Here is a 13,956-nt window from a genome sequence, read left to right as displayed (position 1 = left end):
AAAAATAGTGTATAATCATAATGGATTATATATATGTAAATCTAGTTTCTACTAGTAACTTATATATCAAATATTGGTTCTAAAACCACACTAACCAAGTCTACCAAAATCAAAATTAAATTCAAAAGAAATATAGGATGCATTGTCTTGGCTTACATGTTTTATAATCTTGTAAAGGTAGCACAATGGGACTTGGAAGTTAGTAACAAGAAAATCACAAAAAATATTATAAAACGAAATTCGAATTCAGCAACAAGGAAAATAAAATTGCAAAAACGAGGAGGGCAGAAAACCCTCAACTCCGGCGGCCCACTCCTGGAGTCCCGGCGTCCGACGCAACCCTTGCGGCAGAGAGGTCTTTGCTCCGACACCTTGACTCCCCTAAACCCATCCTGTGCCCGCCGTCGCCGCGGCCTTCGACCTCCTCCCCACCACACCGCATCCGAATCCCGCGCGCCTCCCCTGCCATGGCCACCTCCAGCGACGGCGGCGGCGGCGACCAGCGACGCCTACTCTCCATACCCAAGGAGGGCGAGCGCATCATCGCGCCGACTCGACGCCCCGACGGCACGCTCCGCAAGGCCATCCGCATCCGCGCCGGCTATGTGCCCCAGGAGGAGGTCGCCATCTACCAGTCCAAGGGCGCCCTAGTGAGTTCCTCCGTCCGGAGCTTCCTCCTTCGCGTCAGCAAGTACCGCGCCTCTGCTCGATTTCGTTGGTCTTATCGGGGTGGCTGCTTGTCTCGTGCTCGGTGCAGATGAGGAAGTCAGGGCCCGACGTGCCGCCGGGGTACGACCCGGCGCTCGCGGTCGATGCCAAGCCCAAGACGAAGGCGGCCAAGCGGAACGAGCGACGCAAGGAGAAACGGCAGCAGGTAGGGCCTGTCTCTCTTTCTCCGGTGTTTGCAGTTGTATCGCCATTGATATTAGGGAAACTGCCAGATTTTGTTGAATTGAATTGGCTTGTTCATTGGTACCATTCTTGTCTCTGCTCAGCATTCAAGAGGAAACTGATTAATGGGGTTGGTTATGTGATGCAGGGAGGCATTGACCCGTTCTCCCATATTTGTTAGCCATGCTCATCAATTTGTACACACAAAAGTTGCCCTTAAACAATGCTATTATCTTTAAGATAATCACCTGCCTGCAGCTTGTTGGATCTGGATTGTGAGAAATAGATGTGCAGCAATAGAACTGAGTATTATTGGATAAAGACCCAACTGCAATATACTAGTTATTACCTTGGTCACTTGAGTGTAGCAGTAATCCGCATACCGTTCTCAACAAATACATAACGGTGTAACCACACCAATCTCTTTGATGCATTCAATGTTATACCATGTTCCGGGTTAATGATAAATGTTATGTGCGGTTTCTGAACAATATTTAGGTCATTTATTCATGTGCTTGAGTTTCTAGCTTGTTAAGAAGAAGTTGTACAAGAAACTTATGGAACTTATGTTTGTATAATAATTTGGATTGTCATAGCCCATAAGGCTGCACAAAACTAGCAGAACACAGTAGTTATCTCATATTCCTTTCTAAAATCTTGGGCAATCAGGTAATCTCAATCAATCATGAGGCAACACCAATGCTGAAGTAATGGTTCATGTGGAAATAGTTAGCATTATTGCATCCTGTATTCACTGTATTGCGGTGCTCTAGCTTATGTTGCTTCAGGTAGCAGCTATACTTACCCCATCGTGCCACTTTATTGACCGTACAACGTTTGTTTTATTGCATTTCTCTAATTCTTGCTACCATCATGATTGTTCTTATCTTGGTGTACTGCTATGTAACACGGATACGTCAATGGGAGCGCGTATCGCGTATCCGATACGTATTGGATACAGATACGTGTCCGATACGCCGCGGACATGTATCCTGGGAGTATCTGATTTTTCTTTATTTTTGCGAATATTGGATACGTTGGCTGATACGTTCTAAGTAGCCGATACTCCCAGCCTCGCGCCTGCGCCTCCCGCACGCCTGTGCCCTACGTAGCCTACGCCTCGCGCCTCATCCCTGCGCGGTGACGCCGCATCCCCGCTTGCCGGCCGCCGGCCGCCGGTGACGAGCCTCCGCCTCTGTGATTTGCGACGCAGGGGATCGGGATGATGGCGGAGACGGGGAGGGTGGCGCCGATGGGGAGGAGGCGGAGTAACTCGGGGGTGGAGGGATCCTGGAGGGAGAAGAGGAGCAGCTTGCCGCCGGCGTTGCCGAGGTATAGCAGGTGGCCGGAAAGGGCGGCGGAGCGGACGGTGAGTGGGGAGGAGACGGGGAGGTTGGCGAGCGCGGCGGAGTCGAGCGTGGCGAGGGGCTCCAGGGCCACGCGGGAGGCCGGCGGCTGGGATCCCATGGCCGGGAGGAAGCTAGTGGTGGCAGAGATGGAAGGGAGGAGGCGGGCGGCAGTGGAGACGAAGGGAGGCAGGCGGCGGCGATGGAATCATGGAAGCAACGAGAAGATAAGGTGGCGTGCACTTGGGAGTAGATAAAGATGGGCTGGGCTTTTTGGGGCCTTTCTGTCTAACTTTCAGTCCACAACCCCCTACTTTTTCTTTGCTTTGGTTGGTAATTTCTATTGCAAGGTAATTTATTATTTTCACAATTTTAATATGTACCATTATTTATTTATTATTTATGTAAAAAAATAGTAAAACGTATCCGCGTATTGGGTTTTTTAGGCAATTGCCGTATCTGCGTATCCGTATCCTTCCGATACCGATACACGTATCCGTATCCGTGCTGCATAGGTGTACTGAATTGGTGGAAAAAACATAGGGATCAGATGAAGAAAAGCATGACTCATATATATAGCTTACCCAATGCCTTTGCTTACAAAACAATGGTGTTTTGACAAGCTAAACTGATCTGAACAAAGAGGTGAGGTGTACTCATACTGAAAAGTTGGTTATCAGTGCATGAGTTGGAAACCTTATGACAACACGGAATTTAGTTGATTCTGGGACACAGACCCCTAACATTTGTACTTTGTACAGGACTTGGTGTTTATCCATCATTTTATGATTATGCTCTTAAAGTTCGTAATGTTTTGTATCTGTCCCAATTGAAGGAAAGGTCATAATGTTTTGTATTTATCCCAATTGAAGAAGTGTTTTGCTCCGCAGATGCCATATACCGGTTTTGTTACTTTTGCAGAGTGGGAAATTTTTCTTTGGTATAAATGCATCTCCTATATTTTTTAGTAGGGTATGGCCCTACTGTTCCCTCCTAAAGGAAATGTGTCGTCAATATTATTTAGGGATTTGACTATCTTATAAATGCATGATCAGAATATTTCTGCTTGCATACATCAGGTTGAAAGAAACATCATTCCTTCCTTTCTAGAATAGTCCCAGCACATGCACTTTTAGCCCATCATCAAAGACATTTAACTTTACTTGCGAAGAATGTTTTCTGTGTGACTTCATTTTCAGCCTGTTCTCTTCATAGCATCTCAGCGACACCATGTGTATTTTATGATTTTTCATCTTGCAAACTCTGTCCTCACAATAGAATAATGACTTGTCTTCTGAACTAGTTGATTGATTTTGTTGGGCCAAGTGATGCCACAAACCCATTAACCACACATGACATGAGGGATTAAGCATAACAAGATGGCAATCCAGATCCCCTGATGAAAACTAGCCTTTTGGTTTAAGCTAATTCATAAATGAGTCACCACAATGGCTTAAGTTATTCATGTCGTGTCAGAAAGTTGAACGAATAAAAGGTAACGTGTTTAGCTTCTCGTAAATCATCTGGTTAATTATGGAGTTAGTACAACATTGTATTTCAGTTGTTTTGTACTACTTTAATGGTTGGATCTTGTTTAGATTGAACATATCTGGTTTGTTGGGACGTCTATATGATTTAATTGTGGATGTGTTTATTAGCAGGCTAGTTCGACAAATGATAAAGGAAAGGGCCTGGATATAGAGGACGCTGGTGCTGCAGAAATTGACAAGGTTCTTTCTTCCAAAGCTGATAAGCAGAGGGATTCAGTGGAAAGTGTAACAAAGCAAATAAGAGGCATTGCTATTTCTGAATCATCTGCAGCACCATCCACAAATGCCAATGATAGCTCACAACCAGAATCATCTGCTCCAGACATAGATAAGAAAATTCGAGCACTGAAGAAGAAGGTTTTCCTCTCCCTCTCTCTAAATGTTTTCACCTTTTTAACGAATAAAAGGCAAGTCAGAGTCGTTAGTCTAGTTCCCAACTTTTTCTGCCACTTTCCTAGTTGTTTGCGGGTCTGGCCTGGTTCTTTTTTGTCCAATATCAAGTTGGATTTTGTCCTTTTTTGTGAACTTCAGAGTATGTTTTCAGTTTCCAGTTTAAATGTAATGATGAAATATTGTGTCTTCCTGCAATGTTAGTTTTTCAAATATGAAATGTGTTTATCAACGCACTGTGACCTTGGCTCCTATTTGTTGAAGCATGTTTTCCTATCTTCTGATTTATTCATGGGGAGCACCAAGAATCTAATGTTAATATCTGCTATTGCCTATCAATTGTTCCTTAGTTTATCTTGTTTTAGTGCGTCTGTCCATGCTTTAAACTTGTAGGGCCGGCCTTTTAGATTCTAGCTTTGTATCTGGTCTAATTTTTATCAAATGTTTATGTTTGTCTTTCTTATTAAAAAAAAATCTAGAATGCTATTTTACTTGTTTGGGAGACCTTTATATCTTGTATGCTCCTTCTGTCTTCAAAAACAAGTCATTCTTGGAATTCTAGCAAGGAGGTAAAATGACCTTGATTACCCCTATTTATTAGCGATATTTGGCGCTAATGGGCTGCTGCATGCACATAATAAATGGGGTACTGATGTCAAAAATTGTGGCACAAATTTTGAATCATGTAATGTTTTTTTTCCCCGCAAACCTGCCTTAGCACCAAATGACGTTTGTGTATTCAAGTCATGATAAAAAAGACATTTTACTTTTTAGAGAAAATGATTGATGGATATTCAGTAGTAGATTGTTCAATTTATATACTTGGTATTTAGTCTGCAACGTGTGTTAGCATGATGACAAGACAGGATGAGGTCTGACGTTGATGAATTTGTCTTTTGCAGATACGTTTAGCTGAAGCGCAGCTGCAAGGTGACCCCAAAAAATTGAAATCTGAGACTCAGGAAAAGTTGAAAAAGATTGAAGGGTGGCGTGCGGAGCTGAAGCTTTTGGAGGACAAGAAAGCTCCCACGGGTTCCTAGACAGAGTCGGGTTCAGCTGTTGTGATGTAGAGTAGAGCCATGGCTACCAAGCGATCACCATGGTGTTGTGCACTTGTGCTGATCCAAGGTCCAATCAATCACCATAGGCTTCTCCGTTACCTGTGGGTTGCTGAAAAGGCAGTCGCAGTAGATGTGGGTTCGCGCAGAACGATGGGAGAGTTCCTCACCGCACATTTTTGTTGTCTCATGTTCGCCGAGTTACAAGATGATCCATTTGTCGAGACTACACACTGAGATGATTCAGGCCGTGTTTAGATGGAACGCAAAAAAATTTTTGCGATGAAATCTTGCTAATTTGAAGTACTAAATGAAGTCTATTTACAAAATTTTTTGCACAGATGGGTTGTAAATCGCGAGACAAATCTAATGATGCTAATTAATTCATGATTAATCTATAATTAGCGGATGGTTACTGTAGCATCACTGTTGTAAATCATGGATTAAGCAGGCTCATTAGATTCCTCTCGTAATTTACAGCCCATCCATACAAAAAGTTTTATAAATAGAATTCATTTAGTACTCCATGTATGTGTCCAAACATTCGATGTGACATTTTTTTTGCGTTTACGAGATTTACGGGTTGTAAACAGGGCCTCAACCGATTATTGTTACTGGCTGTGGCTACGGTGTACTTCTATGCTAACTCTGGGGATTTATTGGAAGTGGATCAGAATTTACTTCCAGCCCTAGACCTAGAATGCATTTCTCTGCATCTTTGTTCTAGGTTGCCACTGAGTGCCGGACAGCTGCTTTGTCTGTGTCCGTCACCTTAAGCTTTACAGACCATCACGACTTATCTTGAATCAACCCTTCTTCGTCGGTTCTTTGTCGTCCTTTTGACCTTTTTATTTTCTTTGGCACGACAAATGGCCAAGTAGCGAAATACAGTTTTTCTGGGTTGAATCGTAAACGTTCATGTTTGGCTTTGCTCGGGCGACGTAGGCGGACGGGCGAGTCAACAAACAACGCGTGAGGAAGGAATCCCCCAGCGGCAGGCTGACAGCGATATGGCATGGCATGCCAAATGGACAACCGGCTGGATGCGGCAGCCAATCCAAGAATTTTCTTGGGAGTTCCGTGCATTGAAAAAGCGAATAAAACATCGCCGTACGTTCCTGCATTTGACAGCAAGATATGCATATGCCGTTCCAATCTAACAACTGTTGTTGACAATTCCAAAGCTTCGATTTTTCTTCCTTCTATATTTTTTCTTTTTCTCATAGCAACATATCATGGCATCAAGACAAATCCCCACGTGGACACGCTGACATATTTACATCGCCCGTTTCCACTCTACAACTCATGCGCTACAATGCGCATTCACTGTTCTAACTCCTCCGGGCAGAAGAATATTAGCCGGCGGCTGAAACACGAGGACATCTTTCTTCCCTCAAACGTACGTCAAAGAATCAACTAATGGAAAATAACAAGGTTGACGAGGATGCTGTTGAGCGTTTACAATACTAGCTCCAGGCAAGCCACCCTCCCTTTCAGCCAGCTCCGCATGATTAGCGGTGACTAATATCTGCAGGTAGAGTAAGCACAGAAGTCAAAAGTCAGATTAACCCCACACGCTTATGAAGAAACAAGTGGCGACCTATCCAGCCACAGCTAAGCAGCTGACGGCAGCAAGACAAGCACAAGCTAAGCTATATTGATTCACCGTGACATGAAAAATCTTAGTATGAACATGAAACAAGGTAACTTACCATTCTGCTAGACTGGTACTGTGCTACAAATGATCCCCGCTCATCAGTTGATGCCACGTGTAGATGAATTTGAGCGTGAAGATGTCCTCATAGACCGTACCGACCTTATTGACCTGTTAACGAATGGATGCTCCAACAATTTCGATGCTGAAGGTCTGTCTTCGGGATTGGGTTTTACACACTGGCTTATAAAATCACGGGCATCCTTTGAAAGACCACTAGGAATTGCTGGTGCTTCCCCTTTACCAATTCTGTATAAAGCTTGTGTCTGCAGAAAATCAATATGGATGTAAGCATATATTGAGTGAGAAAACTGTATACCCATAGGCACCCTCATACAATTAGAAAACGGCAGCTAGAATTTGCAGAAGTTGGTACAAAATTCTAAATTCTCTCACCCATTCCAGATCAGGATAGGGAATTTTCTGTGTCAACATCTCCAGGACGGTGCAACCAAGACTCCATATGTCAGCAGCAGGTCCATATGTCTTCTTTGGATTGACAACCTGAAAAGTTATATTTTAGCGCAACCTTCTATAATGATCTTACAATGTAGGACCAAAACTTATATCCTGTTATCCAATAACAGAAGTTCACCAGCGCACAAAGTTAGCCTGAGACAATGCCTATGATGTCAATGAATCATCAAGCTGCAGTGAAATATTAACTCAGCTACTCTACCACGAACCAACTTGATTACACTCAGCTAGATGTTCGATAGATAAATGGGACCACTGAAGTAGGGCACTACCCAAATGATATTTTAGTACTTTAGGTCTACTAATTCAAGTTAATTATTCTAGACAAATCATTGAAAGAAAACATAAGATGAACAAGCAAATGCAAGAATACTCTAATAGTCTAATATATAAATAGTGAACAAGCAAAATTATGTTGGCATACCTCAGGTGCCATCCAATAAACAGTTCCTTTGCATGATTTTATTGCACTGAATTTGGTAATCTGTAAGAGAATTGGTAAAACAATATTATATCAGAGAAAAGTAGTAATGGATAAATCGAACAAAAAACATGGAAATTTTGCAGATTGCAAGCAGAGTAGCAAACCTCCTTAGCAAGTCCAAAGTCTGCAAGCTTCACAGATCCATTGGCATGCACCAGAATATTTGCACATTTAATGTCTCTGCAAGATGAGATTTCACAGTATAGTTCAGAACACACACATATATAATTTTAGTTCAGAACACACACATATATAATTGTACAAGAGTACATTGATATAATTATGCAATACTTTTCAAATAAATGTGAAATATACAGATTTTAGGCATTTGCTTTGCAGGGCTTCATTTAAACTAATGGGCACATAATGGCCCTATACCTTGTTTTTACCAGTAATCTCGTTCACTGCACTGGAGCAGGATGACTAACAATGCCACTATAGGAATGCAAAGTTATCTAATTTCATTACCTATGAACAATGTTCCTTTCATGGAGGTAGGTCAACCCATTAAGGATCTGTCTTGTATATGCAGAGACATGAGTATCTCGCAGGCGGTACTTCTGATACAAAGATGCAAGGGATCCTTGGGTCACTAGTTCAAGGAAGATGTAAAGTTTCGAATCTTCCTGCAAAACAGACAAACGATTGCATGGTCATTATACCTAATAGCCAAAGCTCGCAGGTGAGTTATAAAGGAAACAATGAATTTCTGTGCACACAACCATATAATATGTCAGTGACTTTATAAACTGAAGTTACTTACTTTGTCTGTTCCATAGTACTGCACTATATTCTCATGCTCAAACTGGCTCAGAAGTGCAATTTCCTGAGAAGATAAAAATACAGTAGCAGGGGTCAGATGTGCGTTTTTTTTTTTATTTTGAGGAATCGGGCATAGTTCGGTAGCTGAGCCCTCTTAAGGCTAACAGCACACAGGCCAAAGGATCAAATCTTAGAAAGTCATAGTGGAAGTCCATAAAAATAACCTTTCAACCTATCATTGACCACAATAGCCATACAAATTCAGCTACCAGTAGTTGTCACAATTCACTATATGATAGGAAACTACCAGTAATACATTATAGCTCTCATATTATCAAGACAACATAATGAAACAAACCTGCTCAAGCTGAAAGATACACTGCTTCGCGTTGCTCCCTTGATCATATAAACTTACTTCTTTGACGGCAAAGAAGCCACCCTCACTGAGAATATGGTGCAAAAAAAGAACAGAACAGAACAGAGTGTAAGGGACTTTAGACTTGTGACAGAAATCACTAGAGCAAGCCAACTAGAAAAGACAACCATCCCGAGCATTGGAGATAAAACAGGGTATATTGTTCTCAATGTTAAATATCCAATTTTGCTGTGACCCTAGAACACAAACAAGTAAACATACCTAAATTCTAATTGACATATGCAAAAATAGAAAAGAATCATCAAGTGATCGAGGAATCATGTGTTCACCCAGAAGCATTTTGGCACACTAAGATGCCATGCTCCTGTGTATGATTGAGAATATGGTTCCTCGAATTGGATGGGGCCACAATTTTAGTTGATTATGAGTTGCTACAACTTAAGATCATGTTGGTTTAGTTGTAGACTAAATCATGCAATTAACTCAATTACTAATACTATGTAGTGCTAGGCTGTACATAATGTACAGTATATTCATAACATCTAGAAATGGAGCCAGTAAGATATAATCTGCAAAAAAAAATTGGTTTTGCAAAACCCAGTGGGCTTCTACACGCAACCTACACTAACTTTGGGCATGCTTAGCATGTTCAATTGTTGATTCCAATCAACTAACCAAACAGTACAGACGAACTGGATAATCATTAGAGAAAGCACTTACTCGCTGATGCCTTCATACACCGTCCCAAACGAGCCACTCCCCAGGAGCACCCCTCGGTTCCATGACCGAATCTTCTTCCTGAACCGGCCGTTCGGTGAGATGTAGAACATGGACTCGGTGGTCGTGCTGCAAGTCTCGTCGTCGTTCGTGGTGGATAGCGAAGAAGTGCCAGTGAAGCCCTCGGACGACTCGCCAAGCCTGAGATCCTCCAGCGTCAACACTACCGCCGCATCCTCGTCCTCCTCCGCATCCTGGTGTGAAAAATCTCGGCCAGATCTGCTCGCAGGGGCATGCTCTTTCTCATCCGGCGCGAACGACCGCAGGATATCCCACGTGGATCCCGCCCCGCAGACAGGCGGCAGCGCCATCGAGGGGGGCGGCTTGAGCACCGGCGGCGGGCGCAAGCCCTTGATTCCTCCCTCCCCAACTGCCCTCTTCACATCCGGGCGGGTGGACTCGAGCGGATCCAGCCGTGCCGGCCGCTCCAGAGCTTCGATTGGGGCGTCCCTCGCGGCCGGCTCCTTCGCCGGTAGCTCGTGGTCGGCGTCCGCTGGCCGGGTGGGCTCGTCGGCGCCCTCGTGGCGGAGCGGGGAGTCCCGCGCGGGGGGTTCGGGTTTGTGCCGCGCGGACGCAGGGGAGGCGGAGGCGGAGGCCGAGGAGCGCACGGCCTTGTGCGCCTCCCAGTCGGCGAGCGGGATGGCGAAGTCGTCGGGGCCGGAGAGGCCGAGGCTCTGGCAGAGGAGCTGGACGTCCCCGCCGCCGTCGCCGCTGCCGCCGATGCGGAAGCTGTTGACGAGGTCGAGCGAGCAGGCCGCGGAGCCGGCGAGCGAGGCCGGCCCCGACGCCGGCGCGGAGGCCGGCTGCGGGGACAGCGGGAACTGGCAGAAGTTGGTGGCGTCGTAGCCGATGTTCTTGGACGCGTTGCGGCGGTCGAGCCGGCGGAGGCGGCGCCTGGAGGAGCCGCTGCCGCCCGACGGCGACGGCGCGGGGTCCTGCGCGGCGGGGGGCGGGCCCATCGGCGGCGGCCTCAGCTCATGGGGCGCCCTGGAGGATGCGGGGGCCGGACGGGAGCGCGCGCCGAAAGCGAGAGCTCCGCTTGGGGAAGCGGGAGCGGAGACACGGCAGGGCGGGGGCGATTTTTTTTTGGTTCGCTAGCCGCGGCTCGGGGGGGCTTTTGGGGTTTTCGGCGGGTGAGGTGGAGGCCTCCTCCTCCTCCGCATTGACTCGCATCTTTTCGCCGCTCCCGGGCCGGTCGGGTCAGCGGCGCGTCACGGCAACCGCGGGCTGGCAGCTCGGCCCCGCACCGCGCGGTGGTGATCGGGCTGAGACTTGGGATGCGGTGCGCGCACCCGCCCTGGCCTTCGGTGCCGGTGCCTGTGCCGGCGGCTGGGTTTGGCCGCGCCACGGGGGAGAGGGGTCGCTGCGCTGGAATGGTCCCGGCGCGGCGCCGGGCGCTGACGTGTGGGCAGACGCCAGCGGCGAGCTCAGCACCAGCAGCCGGCGGCGGATCGGCACGTGGCCAGATGCGCCGACGAGATTCTGCTGCTTGCCAGTGAGCCGAGTAGCCGACGAGCTCATCACTCATCAGCGGATGTGGCTGCACGTGCATTCTTGTCCTCGACAGATGATACGAGAGACAGGCAGGCAGTGGATTTGGCTGTGGCTGCCTGGCTGATGAGCTAGCCTCCTGGGCGATCATGTGCTCTACTAAGACCGGCAGTCTGTATCGATCTCCTGCGCTTTAGCGCGCTTAGGGCGTCCGCAACGGTCGACGAGATGGCCGGCGATTTCATTTTTCTAATTGATGAATAGTTACTGCACAGTAGTAGCTAGTGGATTTGGCTGTGGCTGCCTGGCTGATGAGCTAGCCTCCTGGGCGATCATGTGCTCTACTAAGACCGGCAGTCTGTATCGATCTCCTGCGCTTTAGCGCGCTTAGGGCGTCCGCAACGGTCGACGAGATGGCCGGCGATTTCATTTTTCTAATTGATGAATAGTTACTGCACAGTAGTAGCTAGCGACTCGCACGCTCGCCGAAAGAGCTCCCTCTCACGCGCGTGAGTCCCGAGCGTCTGCCGTCTCTCTCTCCTTCAAATCGCCGGCGCAAATGGGTCCAACTTCACTGACGTGAAGAAGCGAAGGCACGAAGATGAACAGTGATCTGAGTCTGGATGAACAGTGCTCCGTACCGTAAATCACTGTAGCTGGCACTGTTCACGGGGCACTGTTCCAAAAGGGACTGTTTTGTACTGTAGCAGGGGTACTGTATCGATCAATCCTGTCCATCCATCTCAGATCGGACGGCCCACAGAGCCTCAAAAGTCACGGGAACCGTGTTCCCTGACTTGCCTTCAGCAAGTCAGGGAATCCCGATTGGGCGCAAATAGCTGGGGCACTGCAGACGCCCTTAGCGAACTCCTTGCACCCGGTGTCCCGGTGGATCACTACTTGGTGTGAAAACATTTATTAAGATCGATTAGTAATTACGACTTGTGAAGCACGGTGTAACCCTGCTCTCGCGCGCGATCCGTGGCGTTTCTGCCGTAGTTTTTTTTTTTGAAAACTTTTTCTGCCGTAGCTTTCACGGAGTTCACGCGACGGTAGCAGCAGCAATGCCAAGACACGTGCCTTTCTGTGGCCGGGACCCGGGACGTCCCTATAAGGCTGACTACAGCGGAGGGAGCAAGAGCAAATTTGCTCCCTCCTCGTTTCCCACGCCCTCTCTGTCTACAGTGCCAAACAGTGCATCTACAGTATTAAACATTGTATTTGCTCCTTCATTTGCTCCTTTCGCTGTGGACGATCTAACGCCCCAAGGCAACGTGATCCAGCCGCCCGGCAGCCGGCAGCGGCAGATCCCCCACCTGGGACCAGGGTTAAAAATCCAAACTGGAACGTGTCCGGTTTTACCGGTAACCTGTTAAACCGGAACGTATCCGGTTTTACCGGTAACCGGTTAAACCAGTCCGGACCGGTTCCGGTTCCTGCCGGTTTTAAACTGGCCCAAATTCAAAATTTAAATTTGAATTCTAAAAAATGAAAAATTCTCAAAAAAATTCTAAAAATATTCCAAGTTGCCACGAATCTAATGGTGTTAAATTTTTTCAAATATTCGTTCATTTAGTATACTTTACGAGCATTTGAAGTTAAACAAAAAAAACGTGCATACAAAATATACAAATACAATGTAAAAGTAGTACAAAAGAGGGTTGAAGGGTTTATTTAAGCTAAAACATATTATACAAATATTCATTTAATATATTTTGCGGGCATTTGAATTTAAACAAAAAAAAATTTGAATTTGGTCGGTTACCACTCAAACTGACCGATTACCAGTCAAACCGACCGGTAACCGGTCAAACCGGACCGGTAAATCGATCAAATTGGTCGGCTAGCCGATAGGAACCGGTTGAACATGAGTTTTTAGTTTGGATTTTAAATTTAGTCGGTTTTTTTCAGTAACCGGTCAAATCGGTCCGGTTTACCGCTAGCTCTAGGCGCCGGTTTTGTTCCACTGGTAAAAAAACCCTGCCGGGGACACCAGCGACGACCTGGGCGTGCCTGCCATCGCCGCCCGGGCACGGCCAGGGCGTCCTGCGTGCCAGCTAGCCTAGTGTTCGCTTGCTACGGCCACACGGTCGAGTTACCCCGGCCCGTAGCAGGTTAAAATATGTAAGGTTGCGAGCCGTGCTCCCACGGTAATCCTTGACGTTTACTTTTCTTTCTTTTTTCCTTCTTTTTTTTTGGCTTTGAGCTCTGTGGTCAGCGTCTAGGGCGCTAGGAGCCTAGGCAGTTGCATCTTCAACGACAGCCAACGCAGTCTTTGGGCCAGTGTCCAATGGCTTTCTTTCTCCTGCGCGCCATGGTCTTTGACCACCACGCACGGAGAAAACCGTTTGTTCGGCTTCGGCGCCTCTTACGTTTCGTGTATAGCCCCTTTTGACCCGGGTACGGTCTTCCTATACAGAATTTTGTACTCCCTTCGTCCTGAAATGTAAGGCATTCTAGTATTTTTGGAGAGTCAAAAATTTTCAAGTTTGATCAAATTTATACAATAAAGTAATAACATTTATGATATCAAATATGTACTATTAAATTCTTCATTAAATATATTTTTATAATATATCTATTTAGTGTCATAAATTTTTATGATTCTCTCTAAAAATTTGGTCAAACTTGAAAATTTTT

The 13,956-nt window shown here is 46.3% G+C and overlaps 2 protein-coding genes across 4 annotated transcripts; one reads left to right on the top strand and one right to left on the bottom strand.

Moving 5' to 3' along the window:
* The first annotated feature begins 302 nt into the window (after positions 1–302).
* Positions 303–5,573, top strand: LOC120691386 (partner of Y14 and mago-like). Of its 2 annotated transcripts, none has more exons than XM_039974440.1 (4): positions 303–650; positions 758–874; positions 3,896–4,144; positions 5,080–5,573. In XM_039974440.1, the coding sequence occupies exons 1-4, from the start codon at positions 468–470 to the stop codon at positions 5,215–5,217; spliced, it is 687 nt and encodes a 228-aa protein (XP_039830374.1). In that variant the 5' UTR covers positions 303–467; the 3' UTR covers positions 5,218–5,573. The 2 variants fall into 2 exon arrangements, with proteins under 2 accessions (XP_039830374.1, XP_039830375.1); XM_039974441.1 differs by having other exon boundaries at positions 309–650; positions 3,899–4,144.
* Positions 5,574–6,404: 831 nt separating this feature from the next.
* LOC120690470 (mitogen-activated protein kinase kinase kinase 1-like) lies at positions 6,405–10,925 on the bottom strand. 2 transcript variants are annotated; one of them, XM_039973123.1, is made up of 9 exons: positions 9,769–10,925; positions 9,031–9,115; positions 8,674–8,736; positions 8,379–8,536; positions 8,015–8,090; positions 7,851–7,910; positions 7,346–7,453; positions 6,948–7,215; positions 6,405–6,766 (listed from the first exon to the last, which is right to left on the bottom strand). In XM_039973123.1, the coding sequence occupies exons 1-8, from the start codon at positions 10,782–10,784 to the stop codon at positions 6,991–6,993; spliced, it is 1,791 nt and encodes a 596-aa protein (XP_039829057.1). In that variant the 5' UTR covers positions 10,785–10,925; the 3' UTR covers positions 6,405–6,766; positions 6,948–6,990. The 2 variants fall into 2 exon arrangements, with proteins under 2 accessions (XP_039829057.1, XP_039829056.1); XM_039973122.1 differs by having other exon boundaries at positions 6,405–6,763.
* Between the last annotated feature and the right edge of the window lie 3,031 nt (positions 10,926–13,956).

Source organism: Panicum virgatum, chromosome 9N (genome assembly GCF_016808335.1).
Source record: "Panicum virgatum strain AP13 chromosome 9N, P.virgatum_v5, whole genome shotgun sequence".
Classification (NCBI taxonomy): domain Eukaryota; kingdom Viridiplantae; phylum Streptophyta; class Magnoliopsida; order Poales; family Poaceae; genus Panicum; species Panicum virgatum.
This window is presented reverse-complemented; position numbering and strand designations above follow the sequence as displayed.